Source organism: Fulmarus glacialis, unplaced genomic scaffold (genome assembly GCF_000690835.1).
Source record: "Fulmarus glacialis isolate BGI_N327 unplaced genomic scaffold, ASM69083v1 scaffold14508, whole genome shotgun sequence".
NCBI lineage: Eukaryota > Metazoa > Chordata > Aves > Procellariiformes > Procellariidae > Fulmarus > Fulmarus glacialis.
In genome coordinates this window covers 38,833-56,190 of record NW_009226496.1, presented here as the reverse complement: position 1 = coordinate 56,190, position 17,358 = coordinate 38,833, and the positions used below count along the sequence as shown (strand labels likewise).

Sequence of the window (17,358 nt, the reverse complement as noted above, 5' to 3'; positions counted from 1 at the left end):
CTGGACCATGCAACTTCATAAACCCTATGACAAGGCACTTGGGAGCCAGGGATGAATTTTCCTTCAGTTAGGGGTGTTTGATAGTAAAGCAAGTCTCTGGAGGAACTCATACCACATTGTACCTGGCTGCTCTCAGGCTGTGCAGCAAAATTTTTGTCTCTTGCAAAGCTTTCCCAGCAAAACAATACCAGCAGCAGAAAAGAAAAGTAGGGGAAGAAGTCAGGCTGCTCCCCTGCTCACTGGGAAGAGTTGTTTCCAAACAAAAAAGAAGGGAAGAGGGCTTGAGAAATTAATGAGGAATGTTGTCATGGGAAGAACATAAATGTTATGATCATGGGCACTGAAGAAGTGCTGTAAAATAGATTAGTTAGGGAACCAGCAAGGCAGGGACGTCAGCCTGGACTAAATGGGTGAAGCCCCTTGGGTTTATTTTCTGGTGGGTTTTTTTGTTTGTTTAAATTCTCTAGGTCAGATACTGACTGTTTCTTTCTTGCCCATTCCTTATTAATTAACAAATCCAATATAATTAAGTGCTGGATTGCAAGCATTTCAAGTCACAAAGTACTTGTAAATGCTGAGCCATCACATTCACAGCTTATTTGTTTCATGGTTGCTGTAACGATACAGTCAACTGGATTACTTGCTAGGTCCTGGGGGCTTTCTTGATGAGTGCATTTACCATTTAAAATTAAGGATCTGACTGACCGTGAATTATTAAGTAAAACAGAAAACCGGTGGGAAAATCTGCTTCTTGCCTATTCTCCCACCTAAAATGGAAGTCCGTATTCTGCTGCTCTTGGCATATGTGCCGAGATCCCTGATGGGGGGAAGAAGATCAGCTCTCCTTGCATGGGCTGCTCAGGTTCCTCTAGCAGTGGCTGAAGTCGTGATCTGTCCCCATAATGCAAAAGCCAGCATGGAAGATCAGTGACCTGCCACAGACCTGGACCCACAGGACCATGTCCTCTGCGCAACCAGTGAGCTGTGATTCCTCAATCTTCTGTCCTGAGTGATGTGTTGTTATTTCAATATGTTGTGGCTAACCAAATGAAATCAATATTTATATGCATAGCCACACTGAAATACTTGAATTAGATACACGTTTGTCACCAGCTAATTCTGAGATAATCGTGGCAAAGTATTAATTTGTTGCGCTCATCAGCTCTTATCCCTGGACTTCATTACTTTACTCCCCAGGGAGTGTGTAACAGCTTATCTTCTACCACCACTGAGAATAAAATGCTTTATTAAGATGGGCTGAGAGAACATAGTCTTCTTTGCAATCCCTGTTTTTACATGGGAAAATTAAAGAAATGCTCTTGGTGAAGAAGAGCACTCTATGTTCTTGCACACTTTCTTTTCTTACTGTTCTTTGGAAGGGGGGAAACATCTTACCTGTGAACAATCCCGTGGCAATGCAGGTGGTTTACTGCAGAGAGAATTTGCCTGGCGTATCTCCTTACTTCCCTTTCCGTCAGCCTCTTTTTGTCACAAATTCTGTCCAGGAGGTCTCCACCGAGGCACAGCTCCATCACCATGTAATAGGAGTTGTCAGTCTCCAAGGTCTCATATAGCCGAACAACATTGGGGTGCGTAATCATCTGGTGTATCCATGGCTTGTGCTTCATATTTTTTAAAACTTAGGAATCCTGCTTGGCTTTTCTCTTGTCAATGACTTTTATGGCTACCTAAATTGCAGGATATATGCTAATTGGCAAGAAGCTTTGCAACCTAGATTAATTTTCAAAAGGAATGGGAGTAAGCTGACATGTGGGAGAAGCTGTTTTTGACGTGATATTGATAACCAGTATCACACAGGGAGACATTCTTGATGGAAAAATACACTCTTTATTTCTCCTGAAAGCCAAAACAAGAAGGCTGAACTGTCATATCGATCCATCTGATTGCATTAATAAATACGTATATATGAAATATTCTCAAGTGCAAAAAATCCCTACATGCTTGACTGTTAACTGCGTCTGTACTGTACCACATATTTTTTCTAACATGCTCCCTTCTGACTTGGCCTAATAGCCATTTCAGATACTGGCTATAATGGGCTGGGATTAGGCCCTTTGCAGTTTGGGCAGCTAGTCAGCCAGTGAAGCAACTGAAGCCATAAGAAAAGTAAAAATCAAAAAGCCACTGGATAGTAATCCACCTTTCCACAGTTACGTCTAGTGGTATGTTCTTTTAGCCCGACTGAGCTGGAGATAACAGAAGTTATCTGTATCCTGCCGTATATATGATTGCTGTTGGAGTGGCTGGCTTTTCAATACGTGTTGTCCATAGCTTTAAAGGTCAGTTACGCGGCACTAATTACTCAATGAGGATGGTGAATCTCAACATTACAATTTATTCCACACCCTCCCCTCCCCTACACCCGTCCAAGTCCAGCTCCCACTATCTTCCTGCTAATGAGCAAAGGCAGAATTATTTCTCCAAATCTGCATATCCCACTTAAACTGGGCGAAAAACTGTAGAATCAGCTACTGTCAATGTACAATTATCAGGGAAAGCAGATTTGAACTTGTCCTTATGCCATTATCCTATTCTCTTTTAGTGGGAGGATATCTTTGTTGTCTATATTGTTTTATAATTGTGAAAACAGTTGCACTCAGTACATATTCACACATGTGACTGATTATACATAGGCAATAAACTCAATTTATGAGGTTAATTTATGAGGATAAGGTTCAGAGGATAATTCACTGAGTAGATTGTGGTTTGCGAATTAAATGGTCTGAAATTCTCTGACATAAGTTAGTGTGAGGTTACTTGCGATTCCTAGTGCGTGGTACCCTCTCATTAGGAGCTTACCTTCTCCCTCGTGGGGATGTGCAGCCCCTCCATCACCTTGGCAAAAGAACCCTTGTTGATCATTTTGCCTACTAGGTAATTCCCAACTTGTTTGGAGTGAGGGAAAGTCTTCCCAGTCTCTTGGGGCATCTTATTAAAACAAGCAGGTATTTTTATATCCTTTAAGTTTTTCTCCCATCCTGGTAATATCCCGTCCAAGTTGCCAGTATCTATCATTTTGTCATCCAAGCCTGCTTTCGTTGCTGTGGGCATCCCTGGAGAGTCAGGTTGGTATTGCCACTTTCCAGATGTAGCTTCTGATTCACAGCAGATCCAGGCATTAAGTCTGTGCATCTTGTGGTGCAAGTGCCATCCCGCTGATCACACAGCAACTAATCCTTTCCCTCCGAGACTCCGTGTTTGTCACTGATCTCTACCGTGGGCACACAGATCTGCTCAAGCAGAACCAAGTGGTAGGTTATTAACCTAACCTGATACGCAATGCCAGTTTATGCTCCAGAGCTGCCAAGTCAGATGACACATAATCCCAGCATTAGCCTGGAATATACGTCTCTCTTCCTCCTACAGTAGTTCCCTAAACAAGTTGCACCAAACTAAACTGAGCCCCAGTTTTCCTTGCATGCATGTTGCCAGTGTGCAAGGGCACAATTTATTCTAAAAACACCGTGGTACCTAGCATGAATGCAAAGCTGAGTTATGTACCTGATGCTGTGCAAGCGTTTACACATTTGCAGTGTAAAGCATATGTGTACATATATGCACTTGTAGCACATTTAAGTCCCAGGATCATGGCCTGATTCCAGGTCAGGTACCTTGCATTTCCCGAGACTTGATTCCTGTTTGTAAAATGTAGCAGTGGGGACAGAGAGAGAGAGAGCGTGTGTGTATGTGTGGGAGGATTTTCCTCCTTACAGCAATGACTGTTAAAAAGAAGAGAAAAGAGGGTTTTTTTCTACAGCTGTTGTCTATCTGTATCTGTCTTCATTACCTGGGTTCTTTCCAAAGTCATGGAGAGAGAAAAGAGCCTTCCCAGAGAGTGCTTTCACATACCTGCAATTTGAGCCGGGAGTTGCCATCTCTCTCCACTGACTACAGTGGAATCTTAGGGAACCAAAGCCCTTCCCATAACTTAGTGCGATGACGAATCCTTTCTCCACCCTTTGTCACTTGGAGTTGAACAATAAGCGGCATCCTCCTTGCCTGATTTGACTTGTGAAGCTCACGAAGGGCAAAAATTTGCCAGGATGAGTGAAAATGAGAAGAAATTTTTTAAAAAGTGTTTAAAATCCAGAATGGATTTACTGTACGCTTTACAATTCAAACTTGTGTGGATGAGTTCAATGCATCACCGTCTGTATGCAGCTGCTTGCAGGCATAGGGCAGCCCCTTGCCTTTTAGTCTAAGTAAAAGATAAAGTCCCACTAAGCTGAGCAGGTTTCATCTTCATAACATACTCAGTTGTCACACTTTGGGCTATATCAGTTGCCCAGCTGGAATGGGACTTTGTTTGCTAAATTAAGTGGCTTTTTTCTATTCCTTACAGAAAGCCAGAAACAAAGGAGACATGGTTTTCTGGAGGAAGAATGAGGAAATTCTCCTTGATTTGTGCTTGCTATTTGCTCTGCCTCCTTCCCGTCTTCCTAAACCACTGTTCATCCACTTTCCCACTAAAAACAAGAAAATAAAAGTGACGGGAACCACTGTATGGAACAGAAACCCCATATTTCTGGCACATTTCAGAAGAAAGGAAAAAACCTCTTTAAAAATATAACAAACATTTAAAACATGATAGCTAGCTAAGTTAACTATTGCTATTTTTGGGGAAAGTCCCAACCTGACACCTTGAAAAATGTTGAAGTCGAAAACCTTCCAAATACCTTTCAGAGTAATTTTTTTGGCACAGTGGAGGAATAAAAAAAGAAGGCAGAGCAAAGGAGCAAAAGAGAGTCCGCCTCTGTGTTCAGGAGTCACGACCACTAATGACAAGCCAAATGAAGCTGAAATCCTGGATGAGAAGGGAGCTGTTTGCCAGCGCTAGTAATGTCTCTGCTCGGTGATATGGCTGCTATGTGATGTGCTCCATTGCAATATGAAAAAAGTGTGAGAAGAGACCTAATAAAGCAGATCTCTGATAGAAGAGAGATGTCAATAAGGAATAATCTCTGGCAAGGAGGAAGGGTTAGCATCAAAAACTAACAGCCCTCCTCCCCAAACAAGCCCGGGGCTAAATCATCGCATATTTTTACCACCTTACACTCATCTGGGGGGTGGGAGGGGAGGCAGTTCTGCTGCCTTGAGAACTACAAAAACTCAAACCAACAAAACCCCAGATCCGAAGAAGGTATATAATTTTCCTATCAGCAAGTGAAAAAAGGGGTTTTATATACATTGGAGACTAACTCCAGGTTTGAGAAGACAAATTTTGCTTTATCATTCCATATTCTTAGTACCCTTCTAGGGAAACGGAGATAAAAAGTGTTTCTCACAATATCTGTGCTACTGATCCAGAAAATATGAGGCCGTGTGTGTGTGTGAATTAACTTTATGCGAAGACCAGAAGCTCATTAAGTCCAGCAGAAATAAACCAGCACGAGCAGGAATTTGTCACTTCACAGCCACCATCTTGGATTTCCTCCTGTGACCGAAATCCTGACTGTAGCTGTATCCAAAGCTTTTCTTGTCTCACATTAAAGATGAGGCAATGTGGTCCTGGTTTCTGGTTTTTGCCATTGCAGGGTGAAGCCTTAGCTTAATGAAAGGCTGGGGTTTACTTATTGGAGTAATTCTTTTCGAAGTCCTAATTTATACTCTTGTGAATACTACCAGTTTTGTAAGATCTAGTGTGAGATTTTTCAAAAGGCCAAAAAGTCAGATTCTTAGAGCTTGTGAAGTCCCACTGGTTTGACTCAAGAGTTCCCCCGAAGCCTGGCTCTTTGTGGTTGCAGAGCACACGCCCTACCTAAAGACGTGCTTTCCACAGGCACCGAGGGCGTGCCGACCTGGTGGGGTCTGCGTTGCCGTGCGGGAGCAATGCTGCGGTGGGCTGGGAGACAAGGCTTGTTAGTCAGGAGGCAGCATCCCACCGGAGACAGGTGTCATTAGTTGGGAGGCAGCATCCTGCTCTCAGAACAAAAGTCAGCCTCTCCTCCTGGATCGACGTTGTCATAGGGATATACTGGCACGGACAGAACTAGTGCAAACATCTCTTTTCTAATGCACACATATTCTTAGGTGCTTTGGCAACTGTCCCCTCTCCTTTGACTTTTGACTTTCCCACTAACCGCTGCTGTCTGCTGCTTGAGGTACTAATGGTGCTGGCTTAGGTCCTGAGCTTGGAGGACTTGAAGGTTGCGAACAGTTCATATTTCCACACGGCTTATGTTACCTGGGCGTAGGACATAGGCTCAGCAGCTCCTTTTAAGCCTGGAAGTTTTTCAAGTTTCGTGCTGTGAAGTGGGGATTTCCTTTTCAGAGAAGGAAATCCAAGATGGTGGCATCTAAATGTGGTGAATGGAGCAAATAAGGCGAAAAAAAATGGTTTGAAGACATGGTAGGAGGAATTTCATCTAAATAGTAACCTCACAGTCTGTATTGTAATAACTCGCAGATCCTGGAACCACTTCAGTCTGTGTTTTATAACGTAGCTAAGACATGCCCTTATTGCACTGTAACACCTGCCATATTGTAAGTTATTTCTGACTTCTCATACGCTTTTTGGCAGCCATAGAGTTTACTTTAGAAGTTACTGCATGTGCAAGTTCAGCAGCTTTTCTGCAGGATTTACTTACTGCCACGTGTTAAGGGGTTAAGAAGGCATGCACTCAAGAGCAGGCCAGACTCTCCTCCCAGAATGGTGTAAATCAGGGATTACTCTCTTGTGAGAGTCATAGTACTTCCGTAGTCAAAGAGTTGACTGTTCTTCACCAACAAGAGACCAGTGGAATCAGAAGCGTATGGGTTGTTATTTTCTTGGTATTGATCTGGTCCAGCACTCACACAAGGGAATGGGTATATTTCTTTTGTCTCCATAAGGAGTTGGATCAGGCTATAAAAGCACAAAAGACTTTGTCCTCCACAATATATTAAATATTAATTCATGTAAGTGTATTTCCAAGATATCACTAGTGAACATGTTTTACTCACGCAATCTATATCACCACTAAATTTATATCTGATTCTGCACTGATTCCTTAGGCTAGCTGTTAAATTAAAAGAAAGATGTGTAGGTTGACTTTGCAGATAGTCTTTGTCTTTCTGCCATGCAATATATGCGTACCAGATTTGCAAAAAGTTTCTCTTGCATGTGGGTATTTATTTTCAGATTATTTTCCATTTCTAGGAACGAAATATTGCACCTTTTATTAATTGTCCATGAGTACTGATTCATGGTATATTTTAGACGGAGTATTTATGTCAGACCTGTATTTCCTCCAAATGAAGGTCTTTGTTTCTCAGGCATATTAGCAACTTTGATCTAGTAACCCTTACTTGACTCCCTGAGGTAGCCTTTATACTTTCTGTCATGTTTCAGTATTGTGTCTGGTTCTTGAATGTATATAAGAATATCAAAACCAAAAATCATCCATATTGAGTCAGACTGAAAGTCTGTCTAGTCAGTGTCCAGTCTTTGAGCGTGGCCAAAATGAGATACCTGGAGTCAAACATGTCAGGTGAAGCCTATATGATACCTCCCAGTAATACATCCCAGCTCCAACCACTTGCTACTCAAGGGTTTTGTAAGCATCATAAGGTGGCTTCTGTAGACTCCGTAAATTTCCAACGATATCTTTCACACCCTATGGTTATGCGTAGTTTCTATCTTTAAACCCAACATATTCTTAACTGTTATGCTATAATGAGATGTAATGGCATGGACCAGACACAGGAATGTGTGAACCAGACACAGGAATGGCAGAAGTATCTCAGTAACCTACTTGCAATTTGACTTGAAGGAAACAGTGATGGGAGAAGCAACAGTAATTTCCAAAACCCAAATCATATTTGGCATCTACCACCAAAAGTGCCCACAGATTATGTTTATACCCATCTTTTGGAAACTGAGCTCAAATGTTCAGCTCATTACATAAAGGCAGTAAGGATTTATGGTCAGAAGTGTGAGGTGGATTCAGATTGCTCATGAAAGTGAAGAGTTTCAAAGCTTTTTGCTGAAGCAGGAGTTCTTTTTCTCTTATATTACTAGGTTTTTTTGTTTCAAAATTGCTCTAAATATTTTGCATGAAAAAACATACATGCTGGGCAGCAAATCTGTAAATATCTGAGCTTGCATTGTCAGAACAAGACTGATCTGTTACCAGATTGTTAAAGGAAAACAATTGCAAGCAGAAAAAATTACAAATCTGCAGGGGATAGAAAAAAGTTATTTCAGAAAAGAAAACAATGGAGTAGCTGCATGTACCATCACAGTTCAAGAGAGCATGGAAATTACTGAGCTGGTTAGTATCATATAGAAAGCAGTAAGGAACAGATAGGCAGAAATAAACAATGCAGTAAACCAAAACATTTTGCATTGCCACGTATGGAAAAACGTGGACAGATGAAAGGTATTGTGCTGCATCACCCCCAGCATGGATGAGGGTGCAAATGGAGAGAAAGAAGGGAGGTGGACCTCTAGGAATACACTAGACAATGCCATGCTAATTTACAACATTACCTGACTTTGCCCAGCTTAACTTTCAAGGCCAAAAATAACACTTTCAGCTTTATTCCCAAAACCATAAGCATACACTATAGATTGTCAAGAGTTGTTTGTTTTGGTTTGGTTTGGTTTGGGTTTTTTTGTGATTGGGGCAAGTTACTCAATCAAGGTGACCGCAAAGACCACAGCATCTGGATTGTTTTGTTTGTTTACTTACAGCCTAATGAAGGACCAAACTGTTATGCATTCATGAAAGGGGGCATTGCTATGGGTATTTATTTACTTTTGATCTTTTTGGCATCTCCAGCTGTCTTTGGTGGGGTTAAGTTCAAGAATAAGACACCTTAACTTAGTAATTTACAATTAGGTGTCCTCATGGGGGATGGTAAAGGGGCTCAGCTGCCTAAACTTAGGCACCTAGTGATATTTGAATTGCTCACAGGTATCCCGTCAGCTTTCAGCTTCTGCTCAAGACACTCATGGGTATCCCCAGGGTTCCGTGTCAGATCTGCCAGCCCCATGAGGGTGTCTTGGATACCATGGAGCATCTCAAACAACACCACACATCTGCATTAGTCAATTGGACTGAGCTCTCAGAGACAAGCTGAGGATGAGATGAATCACTGCCAAGGCTTCTCCAACTGTACTAGGATCTCCATTGAGTACAGTGGGAGCTTTCACCCTCCTCTTGCTCAGACACTGGCATGTAGATCCTTCCATGTAGGAGTTTTGATCTCAGACAGAAACCACTCCTCAGTGTGCTGAGTGCATGTGTGAAGATAATTCTGTGTCCTTGATAACCTGTTAATTTAAAAACAGCTTTTATCCCTGCATCATCGTAAAGTTTTACATGTAACACTGTGATTCTCAGCAGCTTGATGACTTCAGGACACAAAGTTGTATTGCTGGAGCTATTCATTGATTAGATAAAGTCAGATCTCATTACTACCTTTCTTCATTAATGCCTTTTGGAAAAGGAGAGATAAGCTCATTTTTTTGTGCGTTTGTCTTTATTGAACTCAGGGGAAATCAACAGTATCAAACTGTAATTCTTAATGGACTGAACTTAGAATGAACTCCCTTTTTTGACAATTTTTTGTTGTTTGTTTTATATTTGCTTTACTGCTCTGAATATAAGAGAGTGATACTGTTATTTTCTGGAACCAGTTGTAATAGGCAATTTTTTTCTCCCCTAAAACTATCAGTATAGATCTAACACTGTCCTTGCTCAAGTCAGTGAAAAACTACCTCTCACTGAAATGGGAGCAGAATCATGCCGATAAATAGTCCTGAAATCCCACTGAAGATGGGTGGAGACCATACTATTTCCTAATACACTTTAATGCAAACATATGTTTGACCTTCAATTAATAATGATCACTGGAGACCAAAGGAAGGGTGGACAATTACAAAAAAATAGTTTCTTAGACATTTTGCTTGTGTTTAATATACTGCTGGTGGCAAAGAAGGTTTAAAATACTGAGGTTTAATATACTGCTGGTGGCAAAGAAGCAAATGGGAGCCATTAGTTTGTATGACTGTGAGATTTCTCCTTATTTTTCTTCTCTCTTTCAGCCCTCACCATCTGGTGTTTCCAAGCATGCAGTACCATGCAGGAGTGATACCCTCTGTCCAGTGCCCAAGATCACTGACATGCTGAACACGTAAGGGTCACAAATTGTACAAGATCAATGCTTGTTTTTGTAATGTCAAGAATACAAATCATTACTTTATATTACAGTATCCATGTTCTTGCTCGTCCATCTACCAGCTGAAGTAACAGAGTTCTGTATTGAATTGCATCTCCTGTTTGCTGAATTATCTTTCGCAAGCAATGTAATATGCTGTTTACAGGTTGCTTTTTTACAGTGACATTTTGAGGCCAGCTGGCTACCATGTGCATGGTCATTTACCATAGGAAAAAATGAAAGCTGAAGAGATCTTTATCTTTGCAAGCCTCACAATTTCTAAGTGGGTGAATTCCCTGTTGTGATCTTGCAAATTGATAGTCAGTGCTTTGGTGATAGCCAAGCTTCTCCAGTGGTACGATTTTTCAGGCAAGCTGGAGTCTAGTCACTTGTGCCTGACTGAAGTGTAAGAAGGTAAGAGAAAGCATGAATCCTTGATCTTACTGACACCTGGTTCCTGCAGTGGGAAAAGAGTGTGCACCTTTTGGGTTTCCTTCTTACTGAGGGGTTAATCAGTCTTGAGGGAGACGGCTCTTCTTGTCCTTCCTCCTAGATGAGAAAAGGAGAGATGTCAATACCATCTGGGTGATTTAGTGAAAACATAATACCTCAAATAAGCAGCATGCAACTTTCATAGTATAAACTAAGTTCTCTATGAAAGTTGTGGAGGAATTTATATAACATGGTTTTTTTCCACCCCCAAAAGCTAGAGTTTAATAATCTGCTCTTGACTATCCCCATTTTCCACAGCTTTCTTGATGACAAGTTTACAGATGTGAGAGAATCTTTTGCACAGCCATGTTTTCCTTCCCTTGGGATGCTCAGCGTGCTGTGCCCAAAGCTGCAGTGGCAGCTGAGAATCCAGTGTCATATATCACAGAATCGCAGAAATAGATTAATTTGGAAGGGACCTCTGGAGGTCACCTCGTCCAACCCTCAAGCAGGGTCAGCCAGAGCAGGTTGCTGAGGATCGTGTCCAGTGGGGTTTTGAATATCTCCAAGGATGGAAACTCCACAACCTCGCTGGGCAACCTTCTCCAGTGCTCAGTCACCCTCACAGTAACAGATTGTTTCCTGACGCTCAGAGGGAACCTCCCATGTTTCAGTTTGTGCCCATTTGCTTTGTCACTGGATACCACTGGGAAGAGTCTGGAGACCCCAGAACTGGAGCCAGCACTCCAGATGTGTCTCATCAGAGCTGAGCAGAAGGATCACCTCCCTCAACCTGCTGGTAACGCTCCCACTCGTGCAGCCCAGGGGGCTGTTGGCAGTCCTTGCTGCAAGGGTGCATTGCTGGCTCATGGTCAAATATACACCATGGCTGCCTCGAGGGAAGGATCAAGAGGCACCATTCTGGTTTTGTCTTCATTGCTTTTGTAAATATTTTTTCAGTGTCCCAAAAAGAGATGAGGTAGGCAAAGAGGATAAAAACAGCATCAGAGGACTAAGTGTACAACCCCAGTTTACTCTGGACTGTAGAGGCACAAGGATAGCTTTGAAGTTACTGATTCTGAGTGCTGATAAAGGAAGGCACTCATTGCCAACTCTCGTCTCAATTGCCACTTGAGAAATAACTCTATTAAGGGACTAAACTGGAACGAAAATTGTGCTTGACCATTTAAAAAGGAAATGAAAGGCATTAAAGAAATGTAAACTCCCACAGCAGATGTGTGAAGACCAGTAAATAGATTAGGAAACACTATAGGATGCGTGGTCATGACTTTAATAATAATAAGCTGAAGAGTCTAGACAAGAATCTAGTCAGGGTATATTCAAGAAACATACCTTCTACTTGCACATTTGGGGGATTTCATATTTTTGCTTGTATAGTTTCTTAGGACAATCATAAAAATTGATGTGATAAATCTGAGAGAAAAATTCCTCAGGTGGTAGGAAATAAGGTAAACAAAAATAATGGGGCTCTTTCAGTGGGTAGCAACTTTTAAGAAGTATTTCTTCTTTTAATTAGTTAGCCAGTATTTTTATTACTGAAGAGTTCAAGTTTTTGAGCAGCACTTGGAAAGAAGTTCCAGACCTGTCAGAACTGCAAATGTTTGGCATAATTTCTTCAGCCTTCACATTAATTTCTCAGCAGCTGCTAAGTCAAGGATATCCACAGGATATCTAGACAATGTGAAAGCAGTAAATCTCTGATCAAATGGAGCCCCAGTTGGAAGACTTTGAACTGACGAGAGGAGTGTCTTGCAGGGTGGTGCTGATGACATCCCACTGTCTGATAGCACATATCCCTACAGGAGCAGTTGCTAAAATTAAGGAGGGTGAAATAGGAGTCACAAGCTTCAGTATGCTGGAACCTGCACAACACATCAAGAGCTGGGAGCACCATGTGCCCCCAGAATAAAACCTGAAATCCTGGTCTTACTGTGCCGACAACTGAAATGGGCATTAAGAAGAATGTAAATAGCATTGGTGCAAATAGTAATCAGGTGCAACGTGTCCCAGACTGTGCAATCCTCCTTTCAGAGGTTTTGGTTATTATGTGACTGCAGTTAGCAATACAGATCCCAACCTGAGTAGCCACCATCAACTGTTATTTGTAAGACTGGAACAAGATGGGATTTTTAAAATGAAACAATTTTTCACTAGGCAAATACTAAACTCATGTTTCATGGGAATGTACCAATTCCGATGAGAATGATTTCTCTGCTCCAGGGTAGAATTTGATTTGGAAATGAAAGAGAGATTACAGGACCAAGTAAATAACAATAAAGCTTTCCTATGGACTGTCGGAGACACCTACCTCCCGGAGCCCTCCAAAGTCCTCTGGCACCCAGAGAAATGCTTTAACAGCAATCATGGGGAAGCTGCCCCACCTCGGTAAATGAATGAAGGTTCATTAAGACAGAAAAGGTGAAACTGGATTACTGACTCATTGACTAAAGCATTGTCTTGGATGTAAAAGCAGCTGGAAATGGAAGGATTTGAACTTCAGTTTGTCTTGTCCCAGCCCAACTAGTGGCTATTGTGTTGGTCTTTTCCTTGAGCTCTGTTCTTGTCATGGATAAAATTTCAGGGATTTGGTGGCATTCTAATGCAGAATGAGATACTTTTGTTTTCCACTGTCTAGAAAAAGTCTTATGAGGTGAGAAAAACATCTCCTGCTCAGTTCTGATGAGTCCAAGCCCAATATTGGCAAGATCTTACTCCCCTGAAGTTAGACATAAGCTTCCCATTGACTCCACTGGGAGAGGGTAATTTCTTAGGAATCTACTGCTCTGTAGAAAAATTACATTTTTTTTTTTTTCCTAATTATCTGGGATTCAGAAAAGCAGGCTGTTCTAGGATGATGTGCCTTCCCGAAAAGAGATTCTGCACGCGCATCGAGAAATGCAACTGAAGTGAAAGGGATACAAAGGTTAGATGTCAGGGAAAGGGTCCCTCTGCACTAAGGCTAAGTCAGGCTGTGCTGTCTTTCACTCCTTCCTAACCATGGTCTGTAGAACACAGCTTCAGTGGAGGCCTCCATCCTTTACCTTGTCTTGCTATGTCTTTTTTACAGGCTCCCTTGTAGCCTGCTGTAACCTTCACATGCATGGGTATGAAATCTCTGAGCAGCACTAAAATGGTAAAAAAAAAAAGGGAAAATATTAACCCATTCTCTATGTATTTTATTTGGGCTGCTCCCTTACCACGTTTCCGTTAAATTGATTGCTTTTTGAATTTGAAAGGAAGAATAAGGATTAAAGAGCATGTTTCCATGCAAGTTTGTTTATTTATTTATTTAAATTGACAGCTGCAGAGTTTGTACCATCAAAGTGAGCAACAGAAATGAACTGGAGAGTAAAGCCTGTTGTGCAACCCTGTTGACAAGCTGTCAGGCTTAACTGACCTGAATTTTTTTGTACCATGACAATATACTAAGACCATGACAGGGGTGTCCATTTTCAGAAATAGTTATAAGAAGGGAGAGGAGATAAAACATTTTTCTCCCTAAGAACCTATGCAGAATGCAGTTTGTACTGCCTTTGGATTCTCATTCCTTTCTGGATCAATAAATTAAGTAACACATCAATACCAGATAGCAAATGAATCTCTGTAAAGGAGAGCTCCCCCCTGTGGGTTTCTCCCTTGGCATGAAAAGTGTTCGATCTGGTTGTGCTGTCATAAAAGATAAGAGCTACTTCATCATCTTTGTGGATTTTGATTTGCTAACTAAAACTGATGGGGTACCTGTTTCTCAGCCTTAATCTGAGATGGTGTGTTTTTATTTGTTCATTCCTTCATTAAAGGTTTTGCTTCTAGTGAAGAATAACAGACTGAGAAGTAAATAGTTGGAGCATTTCTAGCGACTGGTCTTTGAACAGGCACTGGGACGGGCAGTGCTCTGCTGGCAGGCAAAAGGCAAACGAGGGCAGAACAATCACTCCTGAAAGACTTCCTTGTGCTAACAGTGTTTGCCAGGGCCAGACTTTGTTAAATCAATACCGGATGCAGGATTTTGGAAACGGTTAGAACTCCTCATGCCTCATCAAACGGAGCCCTGTGCATGGCCTCCAGAAAGAGCTGGGGAGCCCTGCCGGGTGCGTGCGGGGCTGCCCGCGGAGCGATGGGCAGCAGTGTCTCTTCTGTTAAACTACAGCATGGGATTTCTCACACTCAGCAAGGTAATTCCCCGCTGATTTATATTAGGAATACAGTTTGGGAAATACCTGGTGCGGGTTGGGGATGCCTAGGCTTTTGTGCGTATGCGTGTGGTTTTGCCTCCTAAAACACCTTCCCTCAGTATATCTGGAGCTGCGTTTTATTCCCGGCCCTTTGCTGGGACTAAATCCCCTGCGCTCCGGGGTTTCCTCGGGGTGGGCGCTGCCACGAGAGGGAGCGCGGCCGCTGGGGTGGGCCGGGGGGACGCACCTCCGGGCGGGCGCACCGCCCGGCAGCCTCAGCAGAAGGCATCCTTTAAAAAACACCCAGCAGGGAAGGCAAATCATTCGGCAGGTTTGTTAAAAAGTGAAGGCCTACTTGAGAAGAGGATGAGGCAGGAATGTGTTTTGTTTTTACAGTGGGAAGGGAATTTTTCCCCTATTCGCCGAGCTGAGGGGGAGGCAGGGTTAGGTTAAGCCCACAACCCCTTCTAGAAGGATAATTTTGCATGCTACATCTGCCAGGTAAACAGCATGTGTGTGTAACACATGCAACAGTGCTGGCGAGTTGCTTATAAATCAGATAATTAAAGATGTAGCTGGCTATAATGTCTTGAAGGAGGCTCAGCATTGGGCAGTGACTTTTATTTACAATTTAACAGTTAAACATATTATACTGCATAAACCTTGAAATGGCTTGATTATAAAATGTGTTTTGGAAAGTCTGTGTGCCTTCCCCACAGAGTGCTAAACCTGGTGAAAAATGGGTAGCATCAATAAACACCAAACCTTGTACCAATAAATGTGTTCCCTTCATTACTCAAAGAGCCCAGAGCTATGGAGGTATAAAAGGCCCCATTCTCCCTTGCAGGGGAATAACACATGTAGGGTAGAGGAAACTCAATGAATTTCAGCGTGCAGTTTCCTGCTCATTTCTCCATGGGAGGGGGATGGGTAAGGACTTTGGGCTTGCTTTCTCCATGGGACAAAAAAAAAAGCTGCCTCCCTAATTTACAGATACTGGGAAACCCAGAGAACATCTTTTCTAGTTAACTGTCCTACAGACGGCTTTGGCAGTCGTCGTTAGGTACCCTTCACAAGTGCATGTTTTTTAAAAGGTCAGGCAAGTAAGTTGCGTGTTCCAGTCCTGTCATTTGCACGAGAGGGGTGGGAGCTGTGTGTCCGTGCAGCTCCAGGCACCCTGACAGACCTTCACACCGGCACAGTGTTTGGCCGTAAATTGCAGCCTTTGAGTTCCTGCAGTCCTAACGGGCAGTGGGAGATCTGCTATGTTTTTAGAATAAATTAGAGTTGCATTGCTGCCATGAAATTATGCGGGATGGTTATAATGCTCCCTATATTGCATGTGCTTTATGTATATATATATAAATATACAAAGAGAGGGCATGTGTAATTTCTCTTAAGTTTCTAAAGAAACCCATTCGTCTGGTGCAGGTTAGATATAGTAGCATTTGTTCATTCATACCACTACAGCAGTAGCTACCTTTATCAGGCCAGGAACTGAACTTGGGGACTGCCCCAGGCCCAGCCCTGGGCACGTGAAGGTGGCTGATGGGAGGCAGATGCTGGCCCTGTGGGGGACACGGAGAAGACTTTGACAATCTGGTCCATGATTTTCTTTTCTGGTTGGGGGTGGGGGTTGGGTCTTTTCCACCCTCTCCTCCTTCCTCTTGCATTCTGCAAAGCTGGATTCTAGTCAGACCAGGGTAAAATTGGGGTACACTGCAGTGGCTGAGTTCCCAAAATGTCTTTTTTTTTTGCAGCAAGATTTCTTCCTTCGGCTGACCCAGATCTCAGTTTGAGCCTGAAGGACATCTTTTCCCAGACTTTGAACCAGATCCAGAGATGGGTCTATACATTGTCTTCGTATGCGTGTTGTATGCTTTTAAGTATCTGCAAAGTTATGACAACCTTAGTCTTTTTAGAAGATTATTCCCTTTGTCTTAAGTGACTTTTTTTACCTGACCTGTAACTTGAATAAGGATTCTCCCATGCAGCTTTACTCTTGGTCTGGAAAAAACGGTTGAATTTGCTTAGGTTTTTTTTTTTAATAAGCTTTCCCTTTTTCACCTGACTTTCTCAAACATCCCAAACAAAATCCCAAACAAAGCGTGTTGGCAGCAGTGCCCCCCACCATGCCTCTGTGCAATCTCTCTGAAAAAGCGAAGCGGGAGCCTCCCCAAAACATGACAGTTATTGCAGATGCATTGCCCCTGTGTGGCAGATGAGAGAATAAACAACATATGGGAGATGCTAAGTGCTGCTCCAACACTATAGCAATGAGCACAGGATAAGAGCCCCTGTAAAACAAAATAGACTTTTTGTCCTAATCTGTTTTAAAGTGCCGTAAAATTACATTTATTTCAGGCACATTTCCTTAGCCCTTGTTTTCATTATGTTGTTCTCGAAGATTTAAGTCAGTGTATCTGAGCACAGACCCCATGCAGTTCCTCAGATAATCAGAAAGATGCTTGTGCTGAAAATTCACTTGAGCTGCTGAATTTCATGAATTGGCTTTTCCTTTTCCATACCAGGGGTTGCTTTCCCTGTACCGTGGCAGCAGCCTGCGGCT

General features: G+C 42.4%; 1 protein-coding gene across 1 annotated transcript in view; it reads right to left on the bottom strand.

Annotated features, from left to right (window-relative positions):
- LOC104080432 (hormonally up-regulated neu tumor-associated kinase homolog A-like) overlaps positions 1–3,072 on the bottom strand; it is a gene marked incomplete at its 3' end in the record, with an annotated part of 17,371 nt that extends 14,299 nt beyond the window's left edge. The window contains 2 exon segments of the mRNA XM_009582830.1: positions 1,396–1,688; positions 2,821–3,072. Coding sequence (XP_009581125.1) covers positions 1,396–1,688; positions 2,821–3,072 — 545 coding nt within the window.
- Positions 3,073–17,358: the final 14,286 nt, after the last annotated feature.